The 22,167-nt window shown below is 44.4% G+C and overlaps 3 protein-coding genes across 6 annotated transcripts in view; 1 reads left to right on the plus strand and 2 right to left on the minus strand.

Annotated features, from left to right (window-relative positions):
* The first annotated feature begins 235 nt into the window (after window positions 1-235).
* Window positions 236-10,405, plus strand: trnau1apb (tRNA selenocysteine 1 associated protein 1b). Of its 2 annotated transcripts, XR_009526958.1 has the most exons (10): window positions 236-476; window positions 1,594-1,691; window positions 2,443-2,542; window positions 3,306-3,358; window positions 3,992-4,120; window positions 4,445-4,561; window positions 6,104-6,404; window positions 7,444-7,486; window positions 9,485-9,691; window positions 9,864-10,405. XR_009526958.1 is itself a non-coding variant. In XM_060058861.1 (9 exons), exons 1-9 carry the CDS (start codon window positions 441-443, stop codon window positions 9,616-9,618), a joined length of 1,011 nt encoding a protein of 336 aa, XP_059914844.1. In that variant the 5' UTR covers window positions 236-440; the 3' UTR covers window positions 9,619-9,801. The 2 variants fall into 2 exon arrangements, 1 of the variants encoding a protein (XP_059914844.1); XM_060058861.1 differs by lacking the exon at window positions 9,864-10,405 and having other exon boundaries at window positions 9,485-9,801.
* Window positions 10,406-12,915: 2,510 nt separating this feature from the next.
* fitm1l (fat storage inducing transmembrane protein 1, like) lies at window positions 12,916-15,141 on the minus strand. 2 transcript variants are annotated; one of them, XM_060058864.1, is made up of 3 exons: window positions 14,868-15,141; window positions 14,461-14,667; window positions 12,916-13,821 (listed from the first exon to the last, which is right to left on the minus strand). In XM_060058864.1, the coding sequence occupies exons 2-3, from the start codon at window positions 14,637-14,639 to the stop codon at window positions 13,188-13,190; spliced, it is 813 nt and encodes a 270-aa protein (XP_059914847.1). In that variant the 5' UTR covers window positions 14,640-14,667; window positions 14,868-15,141; the 3' UTR covers window positions 12,916-13,187. The 2 variants fall into 2 exon arrangements, with proteins under 2 accessions (XP_059914847.1, XP_059914846.1); XM_060058863.1 differs by having other exon boundaries at window positions 14,812-15,141.
* A 6,688-nt stretch (window positions 15,142-21,829) lies between these two features.
* Window positions 21,830-22,167, minus strand: part of LOC132463013 (glutamate decarboxylase 1-like) — an 18,901-nt gene continuing 18,563 nt past the window's right edge. For both annotated transcript variants that reach the window (XM_060058866.1, XM_060058865.1), the window contains one exon: window positions 21,830-22,167. This exon is cut by the window's right edge and continues 1,818 nt beyond it. The gene's annotated coding sequence lies outside the window, so the exon portion shown is untranslated.

A 22,167-nucleotide genomic window follows, 5' to 3' on the forward strand; every position in this document is an offset into this window, starting at 1 on the left:
AACAGTCTTTTATAGTGATCACGATAACAGTACAATAGTGATCACTATTGCAACGTTTCTTGACGTCAAATGCCAGAAATAGCTGTCTTTGTAGTTGCCATGAGCCATACTGAGCCATCTAAAACGTATGTGACCCTAGAGTTTTAAGCATTGAATAACTAACCAATAATACTAAAACGAATTATTATACTAATGCATTATTACGAGCTTTTATTTTGACAGAGACTATTAGCCCGGAAACACTTCTTCATTCGAACACCGGAAGTACACCGGCTGTCGAGCGATCCCGGCGACGGCGGAGACGAAATCTAATCTATTGAGTTCAATAAAGCCTCTTCATGTACTGTTTATGAAGTAACTTATAATAAGGAGACTTTATATGACGTAACGATTTAATAAGGAGTTTTTTATGACGTAACAGTTTAATAAGGAGACTCGAGATGTTCAACAGACAGACCAGCCTCTGGATGGGTGACGTACGTCCTGCTGCTCACTATAATGTTATAGTATCGTAGTATAGTCACCATTATAGTATAATTATGTACTACAATGTTATAGTGTCATGGTATAGTCACTAGTACAGTATAATACTGTACTATAATGTTATGGTATCATAGTTTAGTCACTATTACAGTATATAATACTATACTGTAATGTTAGAGTATCATAGTATAATCACTAATACTGTACATTACGGTATGTAATACTATACTGTAATGTTAGAGTATTATAGTATAATAACTATTACTGTACATTACGGTATATAATACTGTACTATAATGTTATAGTATCATAGTATAGCCACTATTACACTATACTATACAGTATTGTTATAGTATCATAGTATACTAACTATTACAGTATATAATACTGTACTATAATGTTATAGTATCATAGTATACTAACTATTACAGTATATAATACTGTACTATTATGTTATAGTATCAAAGTATAGTCACTATTACAGTATATACTAATGTACTATAATGTTATGCTATCATAGTTTAGTCACTATTACAGAACATTAGTATATATTACTATACTCTAAATTTATAGTATCAAAGTGTATTCACTATGATATTACATTATCGTATAGTTAGTTTATGATACTATACTGTACTATAACATCCTGCTGCTCACTATAATGTTAGTATTATAGTATAGTCACTACTACAGTACATTATAGTATTGATTATGATACTATACTGTACTATAACACCCTGCTGCTCACTATATACCATACTATACTAAACTATACGCTCTTCATGACCATAATGCTAGGTAGCTTGGGTTATGTTAATGCTGCATGGATCACTACTTTGACAAATATCTGGCTATTCTGTGGTATTAATTACATCTTTGACTTATGGCTGGTTATCCTTTGTATAAATTGCATTATGGCTGGTTATCCTTTGGTATTAATTACATTATGTTGGTTATTCTTTGGTATTGCTTTCATCTTTGAGGTATCTTTACCTATTTCTGTGTACGTACAGTATCCCTGAGCTACCTTGGGATTGGAACCCGATCCCTTTTAACAGCCAGGTTGTGTGTTAATGTATGTGTTCATGTGTGTTAATGTGTTTGTTCCAGCTGGACCCCTACATGGACGAGAACTTCATCAAGCAGGCCTTCAGCACCATGGGGGAGACAGCGTTCGGAGTCAAGATCATCACCCACAGAATCACAGGGTAGGACTAATACTAGTAGTACTAGGGCTGAACGATTAATCGAGCTATATCTAAATCTCAATGTAATAGAACGTGGTATGCAAATCGCAAAGGCTGCGATTTAAAAAAAATAATGGATTTGTTACCGTTACTGACTGGAAATCGGTATTTAACCCTAACCCTATTTTTTATTTTACAATTCAATAGTTAAATAAAGAAGTTCTTAATATAAATTAATCTAAACACATCGGCCTGGCCTAAAGGAAGGAGCAGTTTTTATGTTGACTGCTTCCAATGTTGTGTTGTTCATCATACTAAATACATACATCATACATCATACTACTATTTTTGAGTGAATAAGACACAACATAAGGAACTTGATAAATTATAAAAATCGCACATTAATTCGCAATCGCAATATTGGTCAAAATAATCGCAATTAGAATATTTCCCCAAATCGTTCAGCCCTAAGTAGTACTACTTAATGCTGGGTAGGACTGGTTGTACTGCTAGTACTAATACTAGTAATACTACCTAATACTAGAGGGTAGTACTGCTAGTACTAATAATAGTAATACTACCTTATACATAGAGGGTAGGACTGGTAGTACTAGTAGTACTAATTAGTACTACTAGTACTACTCTCTCCTCCTCCTCTCTCCTTCTCGCCCTGTCCAGTCCCAGCATTAGGCTCTGAGGGGTCAGTGTTGTCCCGTAGAGGACCTCCTCCTCCCCCCTGACCTCCTCTCTCCTCCTCCCCCTGTCTCCCCAGGGGCTCGGCAGGCTACTGCTTTGTGGAGATGTCTGATGAGGCGAGCGTGGACCGCTGTGTTCAGAGGCTGAACGGGAAGCTGGTCCCTGGATCCAACCCTGTGAGTTGGACCATGAATGAGTGGTTCAGCGTGTGGGTCTCACCAGGCCGGGCGGCTCCTCTGTATGACTCTGTGGAACGGTTCCTCCCCCCACTTCAGAGGTCTTTATGTAGAAGTTAATGTCCCTTCATCTACCAGATTATCACAAAGCACCCTAACCACCATATCCTTTCTGTAGAGACTTGAATACACGCAGGCATATCTATTCCACGATAGCATAGCTATTGTACAGTATACAATAGTCTAGTTAATATTAGTCTATATTGTATCTCTACAATAGCTATAGTTAATGAGTTTATATTAACTATAGTTAATGAGTTTATATTGTATCTCTACAATAGCTATAGTTAATGAGTTTATATTGTATCTCTACAATATCTATAGTTAATGAGTTGATATTGTACTTCTACAATAGCTATAGTTAATGAGTTGAATTAGCTATAGTTAATGAGTTGATATGCCGTGGAGGGTCGCTAACCCTTGTTCCAAACCCAGCGGATGTGTCCCTTGTTGACCTGGCGTGTGAGTCCATCTAGCTGACTGCGGGGCTGCTTGTATATGAGTATGTATTTTTGTTGAAGCCGGTGCATAGAGTCTCTGGTAGGAACTAACTGAGGAATGGGCTAAAGGCTGGTCTGGGTGGTGGAGGTATGTAAAAGTTAACAACCACAGTAACCACTCTTTATTTCCCAGCAATATCAGAGCTATACTACAGGTCTGTGGGGTGTGGCAGTGGCTCACTGTTTGCTCTTCTCCTCCTCAGCCCCGCAAGTTTAAGCTAAACTATGCAACCTACGGGAAACGGCCAGAAGCAGGGTAAGAACCCTTAAATGAACCCTTTAAGGGTATTAATATAAACCCTGCTAATAGTACCTACTGTACATGTTATAAACGTTCCGTATGCTAATGTCACAAATCTATATGTTATATATTCAGTATGCTAACACTAGTTACTATATATGTTATATATTCAGTATGCTAACAATAGGTACAGTATAGGCTATATATTCAGTATGCTAACAATAGGTACAGTATAGGCTATATATTCAGTATGCTAACAATAGGTACTGTATAGGCTATATATTCAGTATGCTAACAATAGGTACTGTATAGGTTATATATTCAGTATGTTAACAATAGGTACTGTATAGGCTATATATATGTATTATGCTGACACTAGGTACTGTCTATGTTATATAATCAGTATGCTAGTTAACAAGCCCTATTTGAAAGTTTAGCAGATTGTAGCACAGAATTTTTTTAATTTAGAGAGGATTGCATAACCATTACAAATAAATAACAAATAACATATTAAGGTCTTTAAAACAGAGAAAATAAATATCAATCGTCATCATGGAAGTATTGAAAATAAATATAAATAGCTATCATGGAACGATCTAAAGTATTTAGATAGTAATTAATAGTTGTCATTATTGGCTCGCCCTATAGGCCAGAGTTCTCTGTGTTTGTGGGCGACTTGTCCTCCGATGTGGACGACTTCCAGCTCCACCAAGTCTTTAAGAAGTACCCCTCCTGCAAAGGGGCCAAGGTGGTGACAGACCAGTACGGGAACTCCAGGTGAGACCCTGGACCAGGGCCATGGAGCTCTGGTCCAACGTGTTCTGCCTGCTTTAGTCCTTCTCTCAGGAGCATTGCTTCAGGTTTTCACCGTTGGTAGTTACTGCCGCTTGTCGTCCTATGCTTAAACTATTGTTTCTCCATAGGCTAAGCAAGAGCAACTCACAAAGTGATGCTACTTCATATTAAAAAGTAAAACCACAAGTTTCAGTTCTATCATAAATTACACTATCATATTCTGTCATGAAGAGAGGTTTTATTCAACATGCTAATGGCGAGCAGACGTGGGCCAGTGGAGTAGCTGTGACTGTGTTGTTTCCTCAGAGGTTACGGCTTTGTGAAGTTCGGAGAAGAGACGGAGCAGAAGAGGTCCATCGAGGAGTGCCAGGGAACCGTGCTCGGAGGAAAGCCGCTGCGCCTTAGTATCGCTGTGGCCAAAAGGTACGGCTAACGCTAGCACTAGCTAACCTAGCTAGAGGAGGGTCTCACCCTTACCCTGCTCAATCGAGGACCCTAACCTAGCTCCATAGAGGACCCTAACCTTGCTCAATAGAGGACCCTAACCAAGCTCCCAGTAGGACCCTAACCTAACTCAATAGAGGACCCTTACCTAGCTCAATGGAGGACCCTAAGCTAACACTTTTTATTTTTATTATTTTTTTATTTAAAAAAAAATGATGCATTAACAAAGTAAAAAACTCTTGTAGGGAAAGAAAACATATTTCCACTAACTAAAAAATATTGATAAATAATGCATTGGTAACAATAGTCGTCCCATGAAGCTTTTTTAATGGAAGTGAAACAGCGGCATCTGGTGGTTGTATATGTTATTGTGCTGTCTATCAGTCTATTCCCCTCCCCTCCCCCCTGCTCGGAAGGAGTCTCGCCCAGGGCAAAATACCCCCAAAATACCACCTGGACTAAGACATTTCCTGGGGGAAACACTGCTAACCTAGCTCAATAGATTAGGTTATAGGAGGGTCCACCCTAAACATGCTTATTCCAACAGAAATGGTAAAACAATATATATATATATATAACATTATATATATCTAACATTAAAAAAGACGGTGGTGGTGGTTAATGTTGGCACATATGCACCGCCTGGGTTCATAAAACGGTTGCTTCGGTTCCGCATGTCGACCATTCTACATTATTGATCCCCTTGTTTTGTTATTTTTTCTCTTTATTCTTCCTCCATGAACTCTTATCTTCCTCTTCCCCAAATGACCTGGGTCCAGCCCATCCCTCCATATTACATTTAAACAGATGAAGAAGCGGTCATGTGAGACACCCCTAGAAAGATGAGATCCGCAACGTTTTGTCTATTATTACCATCGTTAGCTAAAAGACAATTCCAACCCTAAACAAAATAAGAGGATGTAGCAAAGATACTGTGCATATGCACATGCACAGCAAAAGCAACCTTTTAAACGAGATTTGATTACAAAGACTATGTATCAAAACTGAGACTCCACTGATTTCAACAGTCAAAATATCACTCTGTGACAAAAACTTGCCAAACTAGGGGCCAAAAAGAGAGAGTAATAAACTTTTTTTCTCCGAACTTGGTTTATGCTTGATGCATAAGGGTTATCTTTCTCAAACCTTTTTTTTATCTGGGATTCTCTGGGATGTCCTCTTTATGATGTATGTAATGTCGGCCATTTTGGTAGGTCCTCTTTGTGATATTTGTAATGTCGGCCATATTGTGAGGTCCTCTTTATGATTTTTGTAATGTCGGCCATATTGGGAGGGTCTCTTTATGATGTCTGTAATGTCGGCCATATTGGGAGTTCCTCTTTATGATGTCTGTAATGTCGGCCATATTGGGAGGTTCTCTTTATGATGTCTGTAATGTCGGCCATATTGGGAGGTCGTCTTTATGATGTCTGTAATGTCGGCCATATTGGGAGGTCCTCTTTATGATGTCTGTAATGTCGGCCATATTGGGAGTTCCTCTTTATGTTTGTTTTCCTTCAGCCAAAAGGTGAGCAACTACCACGGAGGCCAGGGCCAAGGTTACCATAGCAACTACAATCAGCAGCAGTCCGGCTACTATGGAAGCCATGGCAACGGAGGGCAGGGGGGTTACTACCCCCAGTGGGGGGGATATGACCAGTATGGTGGCTATAGCAACAGTGGCTATAGCAATGCCGGCTACCCCCCAGGATACAACTACAACTACGGAGCGTATGGATACCCCCCCCCCGGCCACGCAGCGGGCCCTCCCCCCCCTGCTGGAGTCCCGCCCACATCCACCGAGGCATCGGGGGCCACAGAGGTGAGAGCCTCTAGATTAGATTCATGTTCCATGAGCCGGTTGACCCCTCCCTGACCCGTGGACTCCTTCTAGGGTACGGGTCAGGGCTAACCATAACCCTAACCCTCTCTAGACGGTTGACCCCTCCCTGACCCGTGGACTCCTTCTAGGGTTAGGGTTAAGAGTTAGTGTTAGGGTTAAACCTAACCCTAACTCGCTCTAGACGGTTGACCACTCCCTGACCCGTGGACTCCTTCTAGGGTTAGGGTTAAGAGTTAGTGTTAGGGTTAAACCTAACCCTAACTCGCTCTAGACGGTTGACCACTCCCTGACCCGTGGACTCCTTCTAGGGTCAAGGTCAGGGCTAACCCTAACCCTCTCTAGACGGTTGACCCCTCCTTGACCCGTGGACTCCTTCAGTATTCCCTTTTTAAACACTATTACTTTGAACCCTCTGGGCCCAGATTCCCTAAACCCCAATCTCTCTCTCAGTCTGAACCCTGGTTCTCTCTCAGTCTGAACCCTGGTTCTCTCTCAGTCTGAACCCTGGTTCTCTCTCAGTCTGAACCCTGGTTCTCTCTCAGTCTGAACCCTGGTTCTCTCTCAGTCTGAACCCTGGTTCTCTCTCAGTCTGAACCCTGGTTTACTGAACCCTGGTTTACTGAACCCTGGTTCTCTCTGTCTGAACCCTGGTTTACTGAACCCTGGTTCTCTCTCAGTCTGAAGCCTGGTTCACTGAACCCTGGTTCTCTCTCAGTCTGAACCCTGGTTCTCTCTCAGTCTGAACCCTGGTTCTCTCTCAGTCTGAACCCTGGTTCACTGAACCCTGGTTCTCTCAGTCTGAACCCTGGTTCTCTCTCAGTCTGAAGCCTGGTTCACTGAACCCTGGTTCTCTCTCAGTCTGAACCCTGGTTCTCTCTCAGTCTGAAGCCTGGTTCACTGAACCCTGGTTCTCTCTCAGTCTGAAGCCTGGTTCTCTTTATTGAAACATGTATCCAGTGTAGTATGGACAGTAATGGAACCGACAACCTTCATGTTGACATTATTTGTCCCCTCTCAGGGTTGCCACGATGACAGCGGTGAGGTGGAGGACAACGGAGAAGGTAGACGTGGTTCTCATAGGCCTGCCTCTGTGTTGTCTACAAAGATCCTTACAGTGGGGTATACCACGAAGCGCGCTGAACATACGCACATACTCATCCTATGAGGAGTTCAAGAATCAGATAACAGCTAGGGGAAACATAGTTGCACATAATAGGCCTAAGATTTCAAAATCCAAAAGCAACGTCCAACCTGCCTTATTCTATAATTTAGGGAATTCCCTTTCTGTAAGAAATCCTTTTTTCACCCTATTTAAGAAATGTATAGTATATGTTTTCAACCACTGAGATGTGGCGGCAGCGGTGTAGTGGTTTACTAAAGAAGACCCGAACGCCAGCGACCGGGGTTCAAACCTCGCCTGTCCATCATCACTCCTTTTACCCCCATAGAAGTGGTGCCAGCACGGCCTTGAGAACATGGGTTCAAGTTCGAAATGAGCACAAAAATATAATTCCATGAGCTTAAGTGAATAAGTATTCCATATGACATAAGAATTGGGATTTTGTAATCTGCAAATAAATGCGCATCACTTGGGAGACGAGCCCCGCACACAGAAACTCAAGACTGACGCGCTACCTCCACTCTTACCACTCTCTCACGGAGACACACTGCGTAACAGTAAGCATTGACTGCATAAGGCCAACAAGGACGATCAAATAGCGAATAGCCTGTGATGAGCACCTGTATCACTCATAAAGAATATTCTAAGGCAATGACAAGGAATCGGATCTGTCCCGAAAGACCCTCTGTCTCCGGAGACACCCCTGTGCGATACGGGCTCCGAGGTTCACAGGAACACCAATAAATGGCGACGCCAATTTTCAAAGGAGGGGCTAAGAAGCTGCGCACGCCGATCCAACCCGATAGACTAAGCTGATAACCTTTGGTTGACATAATAAGTCACCATGGTGATAGAGCGACGCTAAAAGAGAGGGACTTTCGTCTCACAGCTAACCCAGGCTTTGAGTGCAACATAACTCGCTAACCAACTAATCGAGGTTCGTAGTATACCCCACTGGTTCCCTGTCCTCATATATTAGATAGGGAGAATCTTATCTTGATATCATGTTATACATCATGTTATACATCCTGTTGTACATCGTGTTGTATATCAGGTTAGAAATCGTGTTAGACATTGTGTCATAGATCATGTTAAACATCCTGTTATACATCCTGTTATATATTGTGTTGTATATCTTGTTAGAAATCGTGTTATACATCATGTTATACATCGTGTTATATATCGATTTATACATCGTGTTATATATCGATTTATAGATCGTGTTATCCAACATGTTATACATCGTGTTATACATTGTGTTGTTTTTCATGTCGTAAATCGTGTTATACATTGTGTTGTACATCCTGATATACATCGTGTTGATCATGGTGTTATACATCTCGTTATGTAGCTAATTATCGTTGTCTTGTATATGTTTAACCCTAACCCTGAATGATGAGTATTTAATATCTATATATCAGAGTCCATAGTGTGATTCATGATGTATTTAATATCTATATATCAGAGTCCATAGTGTGATTCATGATGTATTTAATATCTATATATCAGAGTCCATAGTGTGATTCATGATGTATTTCATATCTATATATCAGAGTCCATAGTGTGATTCATGATGTATTTCATATCTATATATCAGTCCATAGTGTGATTCATGATGTATTTAATATCTATATATCAGAGTCCATAGCGTGATTCATGATGTATTTAATATCTATATATCAGTCCATAGTGTGATTCATGATGTATTTAATATCTATATATCAGAGTCCATAGCGTGATTCATGATGTATTTAATATCTATATATCAGTCCATAGTGTGATTCATGATGTATTTAATATCTATATATCAGTCCATAGTGTGATTCATGATGTATTTAATATCTATATATCAGTCCATAGTGTGATTCATGATGTATTTAATATCTATATATCAGAGTCCATAGTGTGATTCATGATGTATTTAATATCTGTGTTACAGAGCTGGATGTGGTGGACGTGCTGCAGGCTAACAGAGACTTCATGGAACACAGCGAGGAACTTTATGATGCAATGATGGACTGCCAGTGGGAGCCCCTTGACACCATAACCTCCCCCATCCCCTCCCTCTCCTGAGGCCCCTCCCCCATTACCTTCCTCTCCTGAGGCTCCTCCCCATCCCCTCCCTCTCCTGAGGCCCCTCCCTCATCCCCTCCCTCTCCTGAGGCCCCATCCCCTCCCTCTCCTGAGGCTCCTCCCCCATCCCCTCCCTCTCCTGAGGCCCATCCCCTCCCTCTCCTGTGGCCCCTCCCTCTCCTGAGGCTCCTCCCCCATCCCCTCCCTCTCCTGTGGCCCATCCCCTTCCCCTCATGAGGCCCCTCCCTCTCCTGAGGCCCCTCCCCCAGCCCCTCCCTCTCCTGAGGCCCCTCCCCCATCCTCTCCCTCCTGAGAAACGGTCACCCTGACTTCCCGTACTGGAGAACGACACGATGACATCACTGCAGCTCAGTGGGGTTCTAAGTCTCCTGGCTGAATACCCTACTCTGTGTGTGTGTGTGTGTGTGTGTGTGTGTGTGTGTGTGTGTGTGTGTGTGTGTGTGTGTGTGTGTGTGTGTGTGTGTGTGTGTGCGCGTGCGTGTTTGTGTGTGTGACCTGTGTGTTCAGACCTTCTTCCAGTAGTGTATAGCAAACTTCCCTTTTGTTGCATCATACTTGTAGTAATGCAATGGATTTTGGGTTTGACATGCATTTTATTTTTTGTACATTTTTTACAAATACCTTTTTGTGCTTCACATAGTGAGGCTGACAGCAGTAAGGATTGGGAGAGTTTGCCAAAATGTTGTAGAACCCTTTCAATCTCTGCCCATTACTGTGGATTATTGATGTCCATCTTGAACGTTGATTAAAAAATGTAACTCACTCACTCCTGTGTCTCATAACTTCCTGGTCTAGTGGTAGTTATGATACTAGTTACTAATGATACTAGTTAGTAATGATAATATTGGTAGTAATGATACTAGTGGTAGTAATGATACTACTGATGGTAATGATACTAGTGATGGTAATGGCACTAGGTGTAAGGGGTATTGATAGTCTGGTAATGATGGTGATAGTCACGGTACCGATAGTCTGGTAGTGACAGTAACGGTACCGATAGTCTGGTAGTGACAGTAACGGTACCGATAGTCTGGTGGTGATAGTCTGGTAGTGACAGTAACGGTACCGATAGTCTGGTAGTGACGGTAACGGTACCGATAGTCTGGTAGTGACGGTAACGGTACCGATAGTCTGGTAGTGACGGTAACGGTACCGATAGTCTGGTAGTGACGGTAACGGTACCGATAGTCTGGTAGTGACAGTAACGGTACCGATAGTCTGGTAGTGACAGTAACGGTACCGATAGTCTGGTAGTGACAGTAACGGTACCGATAGTCTGGTAGTGACGGTAACGGTACCGATAGTCTGGTAGTGACGGTAACGGTACCGATAGTCTGGTAGTGACAGTAACGGTACCGATAGTCTGGTAGTGACGGTAACGGTACCGATAGTCTGGTAGTGACAGTAACGGTACCGATAGTCTGGTAGTGACAGTAACGGTACCGATAGTCTGGTAGTGACAGTAACGGCACCGATAGTCTGGTAGTGACGGTAACGGTACCGATAGTCTGGTAGTGACGGTAACGGTACCGATAGTCTGGTAGTGACAGTAACGGTACCGATAGTCTGGTAGTGACAGTAACGGTACCGATAGTCTGGTAGTGACAGTAACGGTACCGATAGTCTGGTAGTGACGGTAACGGTACCGATAGTCTGGTAGTGACAGTAACGGTACCGATAGTCTGGTAGTGACAGTAACGGTACCGATAGTCTGGTAGTGACGGTAACGGTACCGATAGTCTGGTAGTGACAGTAACGGTACCGATAGTCTGGTAGTGACGGTAACGGTACCGATAGTCTGGTAGTGACAGTAACGGTACCGATAGTCTGGTAGTGACAGTAACGGTACCGATAGTCTGGTAGTGACAGTAACGGTACCGATAGTATGGTGGTGGTTGTGCTAGTGATAGTCTGGTAGGTAGAGTCACAGTAGTGATAGTCTAGTGGTGATAGTCTTGTAGTGATAGTAACGGTACCGATAGTCTGGTAGGTATAGTCATGGTAGTGATAGTGATAGTCTGGTAGGTATAGTCATGGTAGTGATAGTGATAGTCTGGTAGGTATAGTCATGGTAGTGATAGTGTTAGTCTGGTAGGTATAGTCATGGTAGTGATAGTGTTAGTCTGGTAGGTATAGTCATGGTAGTGATAGTGTTAGTCTGGTAGGTATAGTCATGGTAGTGATAGTGATAGTCTGGTAGGTATAGTCATGGTAGTGATAGTGATAGTCTGGTAGGTATAGTCATGGTAGTGATAGTGATAGTCTGGTAGGTATAGTCATGGTAGTGATAGTGATAGTCTGGTAGGTATAGTCATGGTAGTGATAGTGATAGTCTGGTAGGTATAGTCATGGTAGTGATAGTCTGGTAGGTATAGTCATGGTAGTGATAGTGATAGTCTGGTAGGTATAGTCATGGTAGTGATAGTGATAGTCTGGTAGGTATAGTCATGGTAGTGATAGTGATAGTCTGGTAGGTATAGTCATGGTAGTGATAGTGATATTCTGGTGGTGATAGTCATGGTAGTGATGGTGATAGTCTGGTAGGTATAGTCATGGTAGTGATGGTGATAGTCTGGTGGTGATAGTCATGGTAGTGATAGTGATAGTCTGGTAGGTATAGTCATGGTAGTGATAGTGTTAGTCTGGTAGGTAGAGTCACAGTAGTGATAGTCTAGTGGTGATAGTCTTGTAGTGATAGTAACGGTACCGATAGTCTGGTAGGTATAGTCATGGTAGTGATAGTGATAGTCTGGTAGGTATAGTCATGGTAGTGATAGTGTTAGTCTGGTAGGTATAGTCATGGTAGTGATAGTGTTAGTCTGGTAGGTATAGTCATGGTAGTGATAGTGATAGTCTGGTAGGTATAGTCATGGTAGTGATAGTGTTAGTCTGGTAGGTATAGTCATGGTAGTGATAGTGATAGCCTGGTAGGTATAGTCATGGTAGTGATAGTGATAGTCTGGTAGGTATAGTCATGGTAGTGATAGTGATAGTCTGGTAGGTATAGTCATGGTAGTGATAGTGTTAGTCTGGTAGGTATAGTCATGGTAGTGATAGTGATAGTCTGGTAGGTATAGTCATGGTAGTGATAGTGATAGTCTGGTAGATATAGTCACAGTAGTGATAGTCACTGTAGTGGTACTTAGCAAGCATGCAGGCCTTGAGCCTAATTTATTTGTGCATAACATAAGTTCTTGTTCGATGAATTTATTTGATTATAGAATAAGTAGTATTCTATATACTGAACAAAAGATATCTAGACTTGACATCTGCCGATCAATATGCACGGAAATACAACCTTTATCAAATATAGCCAATCATCATTGATGCTGAATCCTCCTAAGGCTGCTGGCCTCAGGGTCACAAAGTGCACTATTATGGGATACATCGTCTACCGGCTGAACCTTTGAATACTGCTGGATAATGTCTGTCAGTATTAACTGTTAATGGAGCTGAATCTGAATGAAGTAACTTTGACTTATTTATAAATCTTTATGTAGAATGACAGAATGATGGACCCTATGGATCCCGTTGCTCCCAGCTCTATTCTAGTCAGAGCTCAGCAGGCCAGAGCCAGGTCTACCCGGGCAGCACCAGCTGGGTCCTAGTGGGTACCAGCCCTGGTACAGCCCCCTCCAGCTGAGGCAGCCCAGAGCGCCCCCTAGGAGCTGAGTGGGGAACTGGGGGAAATAGGCCAGCAGACAGAGCAGCAGGAAGAGCCACAGCGCCATCAGCAGAACACAAAGCAGGAACAGGATGCGCAGAGGACCGCCCGAAGCCCCGCCCACGTTCAGATAGGCCCCGAACACGGCCGTCTCCTCGGCCAATAGGAGGCAGCAGAGGCACAGGAGGAAGATGTCCTCGGACACCTCGTAGCCCCTCCACTGCATCCCCTGTGCCAGGCACTCCGCCCTGCTCTCCCCCTCCCGGAGCAGCAGCAGGGGCTGGCTGGAGGCGGGCCCGCCGTCCGGAGCCGCGGCCAGGGCCTCGTAGCAGCTCCCCGTGGCGTTCCCCAGGACCTCCAGGATCCTGCGGAAGCCTAGCCACAAGCCGCCGGCCGCCAGCAGGCGTGACAGGTGACGCAGGGAGAGCAGCACGGAGCGGCGCCCGGAGAAGGACAGGACCAACACGAAGGAGCCCACCAAGAGGCACGTCCAGCCCCAGCCGGAGCGCAGGAACATCCTGGAGAGAGGAACGCCTGATATACATCATGTGTATTGATACACGCACAATGCTCAAACTACAGGAGCACCTGATATACATCATGTGTATTGATACACGCACAATGCTCAAACTACAGGAGCACCTGATATACATCATGTATATCGATACATACACAATGCTCAAACAACAGTTAGACCCTGATATACATCATGTGTATTTACACGCACAATGCTCAAACTACAGGAAGACCTGATATACATCATGTGTATTTACACGCACAATGCTGCAACAACAGTTAGACCCTGATATACATCATGTGTATTGATACACGCACAATGCTCAAACTACAGGAGCACCTGATATACATCATGTATGATACGCTGCGTATCATGCATGATGTATATCAGGTCTTCCTGTAGTTTCAGCATTGTGCGTATCATACGCACAATGCTGAAACTACAGGAAGACCTGATATACATCATGCATATTGATGCACGCATAATGCTCAAACTAGAGGAACACCTGATATATATCATGTATATTGATGCACGCATAATGCTCAAACTACAGGTCAACCTGCTCAGACCACTAAGGTCATGTATGAAGCATGAGGCCGTGTGGTTATTATGGCTGGAGATATAGTAACATAGTCCTCACCTGTAGAGAAAGTGGCCTCTTCTGGCGAAAACGCTGTACTGTGAGACCCAGAGGCTCAGAGCCGGCCCAAACACCAGCAGCACCGAGAGCAGCAGGTGGAAGTGTCTTCTGAACATCTTGTGGCCTAGCAACATGGCGGCCAGGTCGGTCAGGAACACCAGCGCTGAGGTCAGGATCATCTTGATCCCCCTGGAGCAGAGCGGTGCGCTGTTGGACCCAGGTTAATGTTAACATGTGATGATAACCCTGATGAAGTTGGACCCAGGTTAACGTTAACATGTGATGATAACCCTGATGAAGTTGGACCCAGGTTAATGTTAACATGTGATGATAACCCTGAGCCTCACCAACCTGTCTTAGTGTGCAGCTTCTGCTTTGCTTCCAGATCCAGACCTCCAGCTGTTTACCTTCAACTTTTCTCTGAGTTGATTTCTGGGAAAGCTGAGACTCTCCGGGTTCTGCTCCGTGAGGTTCTGCTCTGTGAGGTTCTGCTCCGTGAGGCTCTGCTCCGTGAGGCTCTGCTCCGTGAGGTTGTACTCCGTGTTCCTTCAATGCTCTGAGCTCCTCCGTGTTCCAGTACGGGAATGTTGTTTAAAGCGTACCTAGTTTACCCTGGCTCTGTCCCTGCTACTTCCGCTTGTGCTGGTTTAACTTGTTCTCCCCCCCCCCCTGTACTGTCAGCTCATTGCCAGGGCCGGCGCCTCCTCCCAGTATCAGCCCCTCCTCCCAGCCCCCCAGCAGGGTGTCAGGTTACTCCATGAGAAGGTCAGGGGTCACCAACAAATAGGCTCCCTGTAACTATCTCTAAACATTCATGTACAGCTACACATTCATCCACTTATGTCTACGCATTCATGTACATTTAAACATCTACACATTCATTAATCATGGCACCATCTTTGGCTGTGCGTGTGTGCGTGTGTGAGTGTGTGTGTGTGTGTGTGTGTGTGTGTGTGTGTATGCGCGTGTGTGTGTGTGTGTGTGCGTGTGCGTGTGCGTGTGCGTGCGTGCGTGCGTGCGTGTGCGTGCGTGCGTGCGTGCGTGCGTGCGCGTGCGTGTGCGTGTGCGTGTGTGCGCGTGTGTGCGTGTGTGTGCGTGTGTGTGTGTGTGTGTGTGTGTGTGCGTCTGTCTTGTATTAATAGCAGTAGCCTCTGTCCTCTATTTGTTCCTCAGCTGTTGTGTGTTCGAGGGTCCAGCCATGAGCTGCCTTATGAACATACTGTCCCCCATTAGCTTCCCCTAACCCCAACGCCTACCTCAACCTATCCCCTCATCCTAACCTCAACCTATCCCCTTACAAAAGCTCTTCCTATTCCCTTCTCTAACCCAAGCCTCCTCATTTCCTCTACCCCAACCCTTATCTTAAACTCTCCCTTTCCCTAGCCCTAACCTTAACCTCTCTATCTCCCCCTAACCCTGACTTTGACCCCCGGGACCCGCCTCCGTCCTCACTGGGCGGGGTCCGGCCCCTCTACAGGGGTCCTCACTGGGCGGGGTCCGGCCCCTCTACAGGGGTCCTCACTGGGCGGGGTCCGGCCCCTCTACAGGGGTCCTCACTGGGCGGGGTCCGGCCCCTCTACAGGGGTCCTCACTGGGCGGGGTCGGCCCCTCTACAGGGGTCCTCACTGGGCGGGGTCCGGCCCCTCTACAGGGGTCCTCACTGGGCGGGGTCCGGCCCCTCTACAGGGGTCCTCACTGGGCGGGGTCCGGCCCCTCTACAGGGGTCCTCACTGGGCGGGGTCCGGCCCCTCTACAGGGGTCCTCCGACATCCTTATCCCCTTTTCTGATCCAGTTTCTCCTTCCTTTAGCCTGTAGAATACGGTGCCCTGTGGATAACCATTTATTTCATTATTCATTACAGCATTTATTTTGTTGAATTATATATTTTTTCCCATCATTTAGTACCACCATACCATAGATTGAACTTCCCTATATATATATCTATATATCTATATATCTATATATCTATATATATATATATATATATATATATATATATATATATATATATATATATATAAAGCATCCCACCACTCCACTCCACTCAGCTGATCCCAGGACACCATTCTTTATCATTAGCAATAATAATCTTGTATCCTCCTCCTTCCTCTTTTCTATTTTCAAACTTTCTCCTCTTTTACTACCCTTTAGTGATAAGGCAGACTCCCTGATGTCAACCCTAACCCTACTCCCTGATGTTAACCCTAGTCCTACTCCCTAATGTTAACCCTATCCTACTCCCTAATGTTAACCCTAATCCTACACCCTGATGTTAACCCTTATCTAATCCTACTCCCTAATGTTAACCCTAATCCTACACCCTGATGTTAACCCTTATCTAATCCTACTCCCTGATGTTAACCCTATCCTACTCCCTAATGTTAACCCTAATCCTACACCCTGATGTTAACCCTAATCCTACACCCTGATGTTAACCCTCATCCTACACCCTGATGTCAACCCTTATCTAATCCTACTCCCTGATGTTAACCCTACGCTACTCCCTGATGTTAACCCTAGTCCTACTCCCTGATGTTAACCCTAATCCTACACCCTGATGTCAACCCTTATCTAATCCTACTCCCTGATGTTAACCCTACGCTACTCCCTGATGTTAACCCTAATCCTACACCCTGATGTCAACCCTTATCTAATCCTACTCCCTGATGTTAACCCTACCCTACTCCCTGATGTTAACCCTAGTCCTACACCCTGATGTTAACCCTACGCTACTCCCTGATGTTAACCCTAGTCCTACACCCTGATGTTAACCCTACCCTACTCCCTGATGTTAACCCTAGTCCTACTCCCTGATGTTAACCCTAATCCTACACCCTGATGTTAACCCTAATCCTACACCCTGATGTCAACCCTTATCTAGTCCTACTCCCTGATGTTAACCCTACCCTACTCCCTGATGTTAACCCTAGTCCTACTCCCTGAATATAAACGTTAATGGAACATGGGCCCCTAGGGAGGGACGTGACCCCTGACCTCTCCTCCCCCCTTCCCCCATCAGGACCTCCACCTCTCCTCCACCAGGACCTCCAACTCTCCTCCATCAGGACCTCAGACTCTCCTCCCTCTCCCTGGAGGACCTTTAGGAGGGTGGAGCTCTTATCAGGGCCTCCACCTCTCCTCCATCAGGACCTCCATCAGGACCTCCACCTCTCCTCCATCAGGACCTCCATCAGGACCTCCACCTCTCCTCCATCAGGACCTCCACCTCTCCTCCACCAGGACCTCCACCTCTCCTCCCGTCTCCTCGTTCTCCTAACTTAAGGGGATAGCTGGACCTTCTGAAACTGGTCTTTCCTGCTTTACTTGAAGGCATCTCTTCCCGTTGAGATTGCGGATCAAAACGACGAGAAGAATAAGAATAATCTCTAGAGCTGTAATATTAATTCACCGTATATCAAGAGGGTTTTAATGACTGGGACCAGAAAATAATTACTTTCTCTCCATTGAAACCCATTCGTATTTACGATCTCATAGGTCCCATGGGCTCTACCGGAAGAGGCGTGACTTCACGACTCTATGCCTCTGCAAAGGCTACTCCCCCATCCGTCAGCCACACCTTCCGTCATCCGTTGACGGACGGTGCAGTGGGTAGACGGTGTAGACAGCTCAACCATGCACTTTGGTTGGGAGGAACGGCGATGAAGAGGATGTGGATATAACGTACCTTTATCACCCCCTTGTGCCCATTACCTGTAAATACATAGCAGTCCTTTAACTTACCCACCATGATGCACTGTTAAGTGCATCATGGTGGGTTAATCGCTAGAAAATTTCTAGCGATATCGCTACTTTTTTCTTTCAAGCAATATATTGAACCTACCCCCCCAGGTTCAATATTTCGAACCTACCCCCCCAGGTTAAATATATCATTAGACTTTATCGATTTTTTTTCAAGCGATCTAATTGAACCAACCCCCCTAGGTACAATATATTCAACCTCCCCCCCAGGTTCTATATATTGAACCTACCCCCCCAGTTCGAATATAGCATTATGCTGTATAGATTGTTTTTTACTCAAGCAATATATTGAACCTACCCCTAAGGCTCAATATTTTGATGGATTATTCTTTTCCCGAGGCGATATATGTGACCTAGCCACCCTCACTCAGGCTCAATATATCAACACATTTTTCTTTTTCTTCAAGCGATATATACAACCTACACCCCCAGGCTCGATACATTGAACCTACCCCCCCCCCCAAGTTCAATATATCATAAGGCTATATCGATTTTTTTTTTTTTTCTTCAAGGGATATATTGAACTAACCCCCCAAGGTTTAATATATTGAACCTTCCCCCTATGTGGATTTTTTCAAGCGATATATTGAACCTACCCGTCCAGGCTCAACATATCAATAGATTTTATTTTTTTTCTTAAAGCGATATATTGAACCTACCCTCCCAGGTTCAATATATCAATAGGCTATAGCGTTTTTCTTTCAAGCATATACTGTCCCTAACCCCCAGTCCTTAACCCCGAGCTCTAACCCCGAGCCCTATCCCCGAGTCCCAAGTCCCTAACCCCGAGTCTCTAACCCGAGTCCCGAGCCCCTAACAAGAGTCCCGAGTACCTAACCTGAGTCCCTAACCTGAGTCCCGAGTCCCTAACCTGAGTCCCTAACCCGAGTCCCTAACCTGAGTCCCGAGTCCCTAACCTGAGTCCCTAACCTGAGTCCCGAGTCCCTAACCTGAGTCCCTAACCCGAGTCCCTAACCTGAGTCCCAAGTCCCTAACCTGAGTCCCTAACCCGAGTCCCTAACCTGAGTCCCGAGTCCCTAACCTGAGTCCCAAGTCCCTAACCTGAGTCCCTAACCCGAGTCCCGAGTCCCTAACCTGAGTCCCTAACCCGAGTCCCTAACCTGAGTCCCTAACCCGAGTCCCTAACCTGAGTCCCTAACCCGAGTCCCGAGTCCCTAACCTGAGTCCCTAACCCGAGTCCCTAACCCGAGTCCCTAACCCGAGTCCCTAACCCGAGTCCCTAACCCGAGTCCCGAGTACCTAACCTGAGTCTCGATTCTATAATTATAGAATAATTTATACATATTAATAAATAAATATATATATAGTTAGTTTTCAATGTTGAAAGGATAATAATTCTTCAACAGCAGAAAATATTCTAGGTAATCAATAATGCTATTGGAATAATCTTTTAAAGTCGTTCTTCGTCAGATTGGTTCTAAATCAAACTCCTAACTAACCTAAGAGTTTCTCATCCCTTCAACAGCTGGGAGCCAGTAGTGGTAGTTCCCCTTCTCGGCTACCAGGCTCCTAGCTATCAGTGTTAAGGTGAAACCAATGGTAGTTCTACTTCTCGGCCGGCAGAGGGGGGTGTTTTGGTGTAACCATTGGTAATTCTCCTTCTCGGCCAGCCGAGGGGGGTGTTTATGAAACCAGTGGTAGTTCCCCTTCTCGGCCAGCAGAGGGAGGAGTCTGCATCTGCTGGGGCAGGGGTTTGATAGCTAGGCTGCTATCAGCCCCACCAGCTAAAGTTGGCAACCATGGTTAAAATTCCCTGGAGCAGTGTTCCACCACAATAATAAAATAGTATTTGACACTTAAAATGTTCATAACATAAAAAACAACAGAACATTTCCTTAAATGCCCCGGATTACACATATGTTGTTTGTGGATGAAAAGAAAAATAAACATTTTCGTGACGAGGTTTGATAATGTTACGTTTTTTCCAAGGGGGGGATAAAAGCATCAAAAGAGGTGAAAACCATTATAAGTTGGGCCATGTGGAGGGTTTCAGTTATGCCGATTGGGAGATTCGGTCTTGTCCACGCCAGTCGCAGGGAGCGTGACGTCACATAGGCCTACGAGACATGCAGTCTTTCTCATTGTGTTTTCTCTCTACAGCCTTTAACTGAACAATTGCACAATAAACGGTCAAACTCTTGACATGAAAAATTATCATTTAAATCCACAAACAACATATGTGTAATCCGGGGCATATAAAGCCTGGGACCAGAAGATAATTAGCCAGCTTTCTCTCCATTGAAACCCAAAATGTCATGGACGTTCATATCATAAAACATGTCCTAACAACCGATTTATTGGATTTTATAGATGATACCAACAGAGGCCGCAATTGTTGTTTATGTGTGTGTGACGTAAAAGCTGGGAGTACCCCAGTTGCACACACCCATAAACAAAAATCATATTGTTCTGGCACGAATTCACGGCAGTGACTTACTGGTTTGACTGCCGTCCCAGGGCACAGTCACAGGTAGAAGGTTGTGAAAACACGATGGATTAATATGGATTAGGATTTTAGGACTACCATATTTCCATCTATTGATACTCTTCTATTGATACTCATCTTAAAAAATGTATGATGACTATATGCTCTGTAAGGTGACCTTGGGTGTCTTGAAAGGCGCCTCTAAATGAAATGTATTATTATTATTATTATTATTATTATCTGTTGATCTCAATGTACTTCACTGAATAAAACAAACTACAATACTTTCATAATCATATTAAAGGTGGATAAGTGTATATGAGATGTCGACTACAATATAGGTCAAAACTACCCCAGGTCCATGGATGAATCATAGACACCCAGAAAACAGGAGGAAAGAGGCAGTTTAAAATGCCATTTGGACCGGGAGAAGAGCCCTGTGGTGCCAGGGGGCCGAGCAGAAGCAGAAGATGACAGAGGACGAGAGAGCGTGACGGAGAGAAAGAGAGTGGGGAGGTAAAGGGTGGAAGACTGGTAGCGAGCGGTAGAGGCTGGGAGCAGAGGAGGCAATGAGGAGTAGGAAGAGAAGAGAAGGGGAGAGAGAAAAGACAGGGAGGGAGACTTATGTTGGAGAACAGCCAGCACTAAATTCAGCCTACGGTGAAGGAAAATCTTCTCGGGGATGATTAGACAGAGGAGATGTGTGTCGAAAAAAGATTGTGTGTTGGAGGTAATAATGGTGTGTGTGTGTGTGTGTGTGCTCGCTAGTTTGTGCAAGTGTTTTTGTGTAGGTTGGTTTGTGCACGTGCGTGTCTGTGTGTGTGGGTGCAGTTAGCTAACAGATGGCTATTTGTTAGCATTGGTGAGGGACTCCTTTCTCAGCCAAACGATTTCAACTGTATCTCCTCTCTCATGGGCCTTGTTCAACTAGCGACCATCTTGGTTCCAAACTTTGGTTACTCGAGCTTCTGAACGCTATCTGGGTGGGGGGAACTGAATGCTGAATCCCAAGTAGGGTTCCAACCACACAGCTGGCGTTTGGAATCAAGATGGCTGCTTGGTGAGTAAGGCCCATGCCTTCTCTCTTGTGTCTAATGGCTAGTTTCGAGTGGCTGGTAAATAAAGGGGTTTTGTGGGCAAAGCAAAGACAAGGATCACACCGGTGACTTCAATAAACTTTATTATAGACTTTTATATTGGTGGTGGTATAATTCTATTAAAGTGCCGTCGGATACTCCTGGGAAAGCGTTCCTTTAATTTAACATTTGGGCTTCATCGTAAAAATGACTTCTCACACTTCGGAATCATTGGTCACATTGTTACACAAACGCACACACATTATCATGGTACACATGATTTATACAGTTGTGCAGTTGTTTCACTTATATGGTCCCTAAATATCATGAATACTCAGTTAACGTAACTTATTACAGATATATTACGGCAAGAGATACACATCCATTTTAAATGGAAGGAAGAAAGACATTGTGCAAAGACACAA

This window comes from Gadus macrocephalus, chromosome 8 (genome assembly GCF_031168955.1).
Source record: "Gadus macrocephalus chromosome 8, ASM3116895v1".
NCBI lineage: Eukaryota > Metazoa > Chordata > Actinopteri > Gadiformes > Gadidae > Gadus > Gadus macrocephalus.

Excerpts from the sequence above, each read along its gene's own strand:
- trnau1apb (XM_060058861.1), top strand. The coding sequence starts at position 441 with ATGTTCAACAGACAGACCAGCCTCTGGATGGGTGAC. Across the intron at positions 477-1,593 it reads CCAGCCTCTGGATGGGTGAC|CTGGACCCCTACATGGACGA; the intron begins GTACGTCCTGCT and ends TGTTTGTTCCAG. Across the intron at positions 7,487-9,484 it reads GGTGGAGGACAACGGAGAAG|AGCTGGATGTGGTGGACGTG; the intron begins GTAGACGTGGTT and ends TCTGTGTTACAG.
- fitm1l (XM_060058864.1), bottom strand. The coding sequence starts at position 14,639 with ATGATCCTGACCTCAGCGCTGGTGTTCCTGACCGACCTGGCCGCCATG. Across the intron at positions 13,822-14,460 it reads AGAGGCCACTTTCTCTACAG|GATGTTCCTGCGCTCCGGCT; the intron begins GTGAGGACTATG and ends TCCTCTCTCCAG.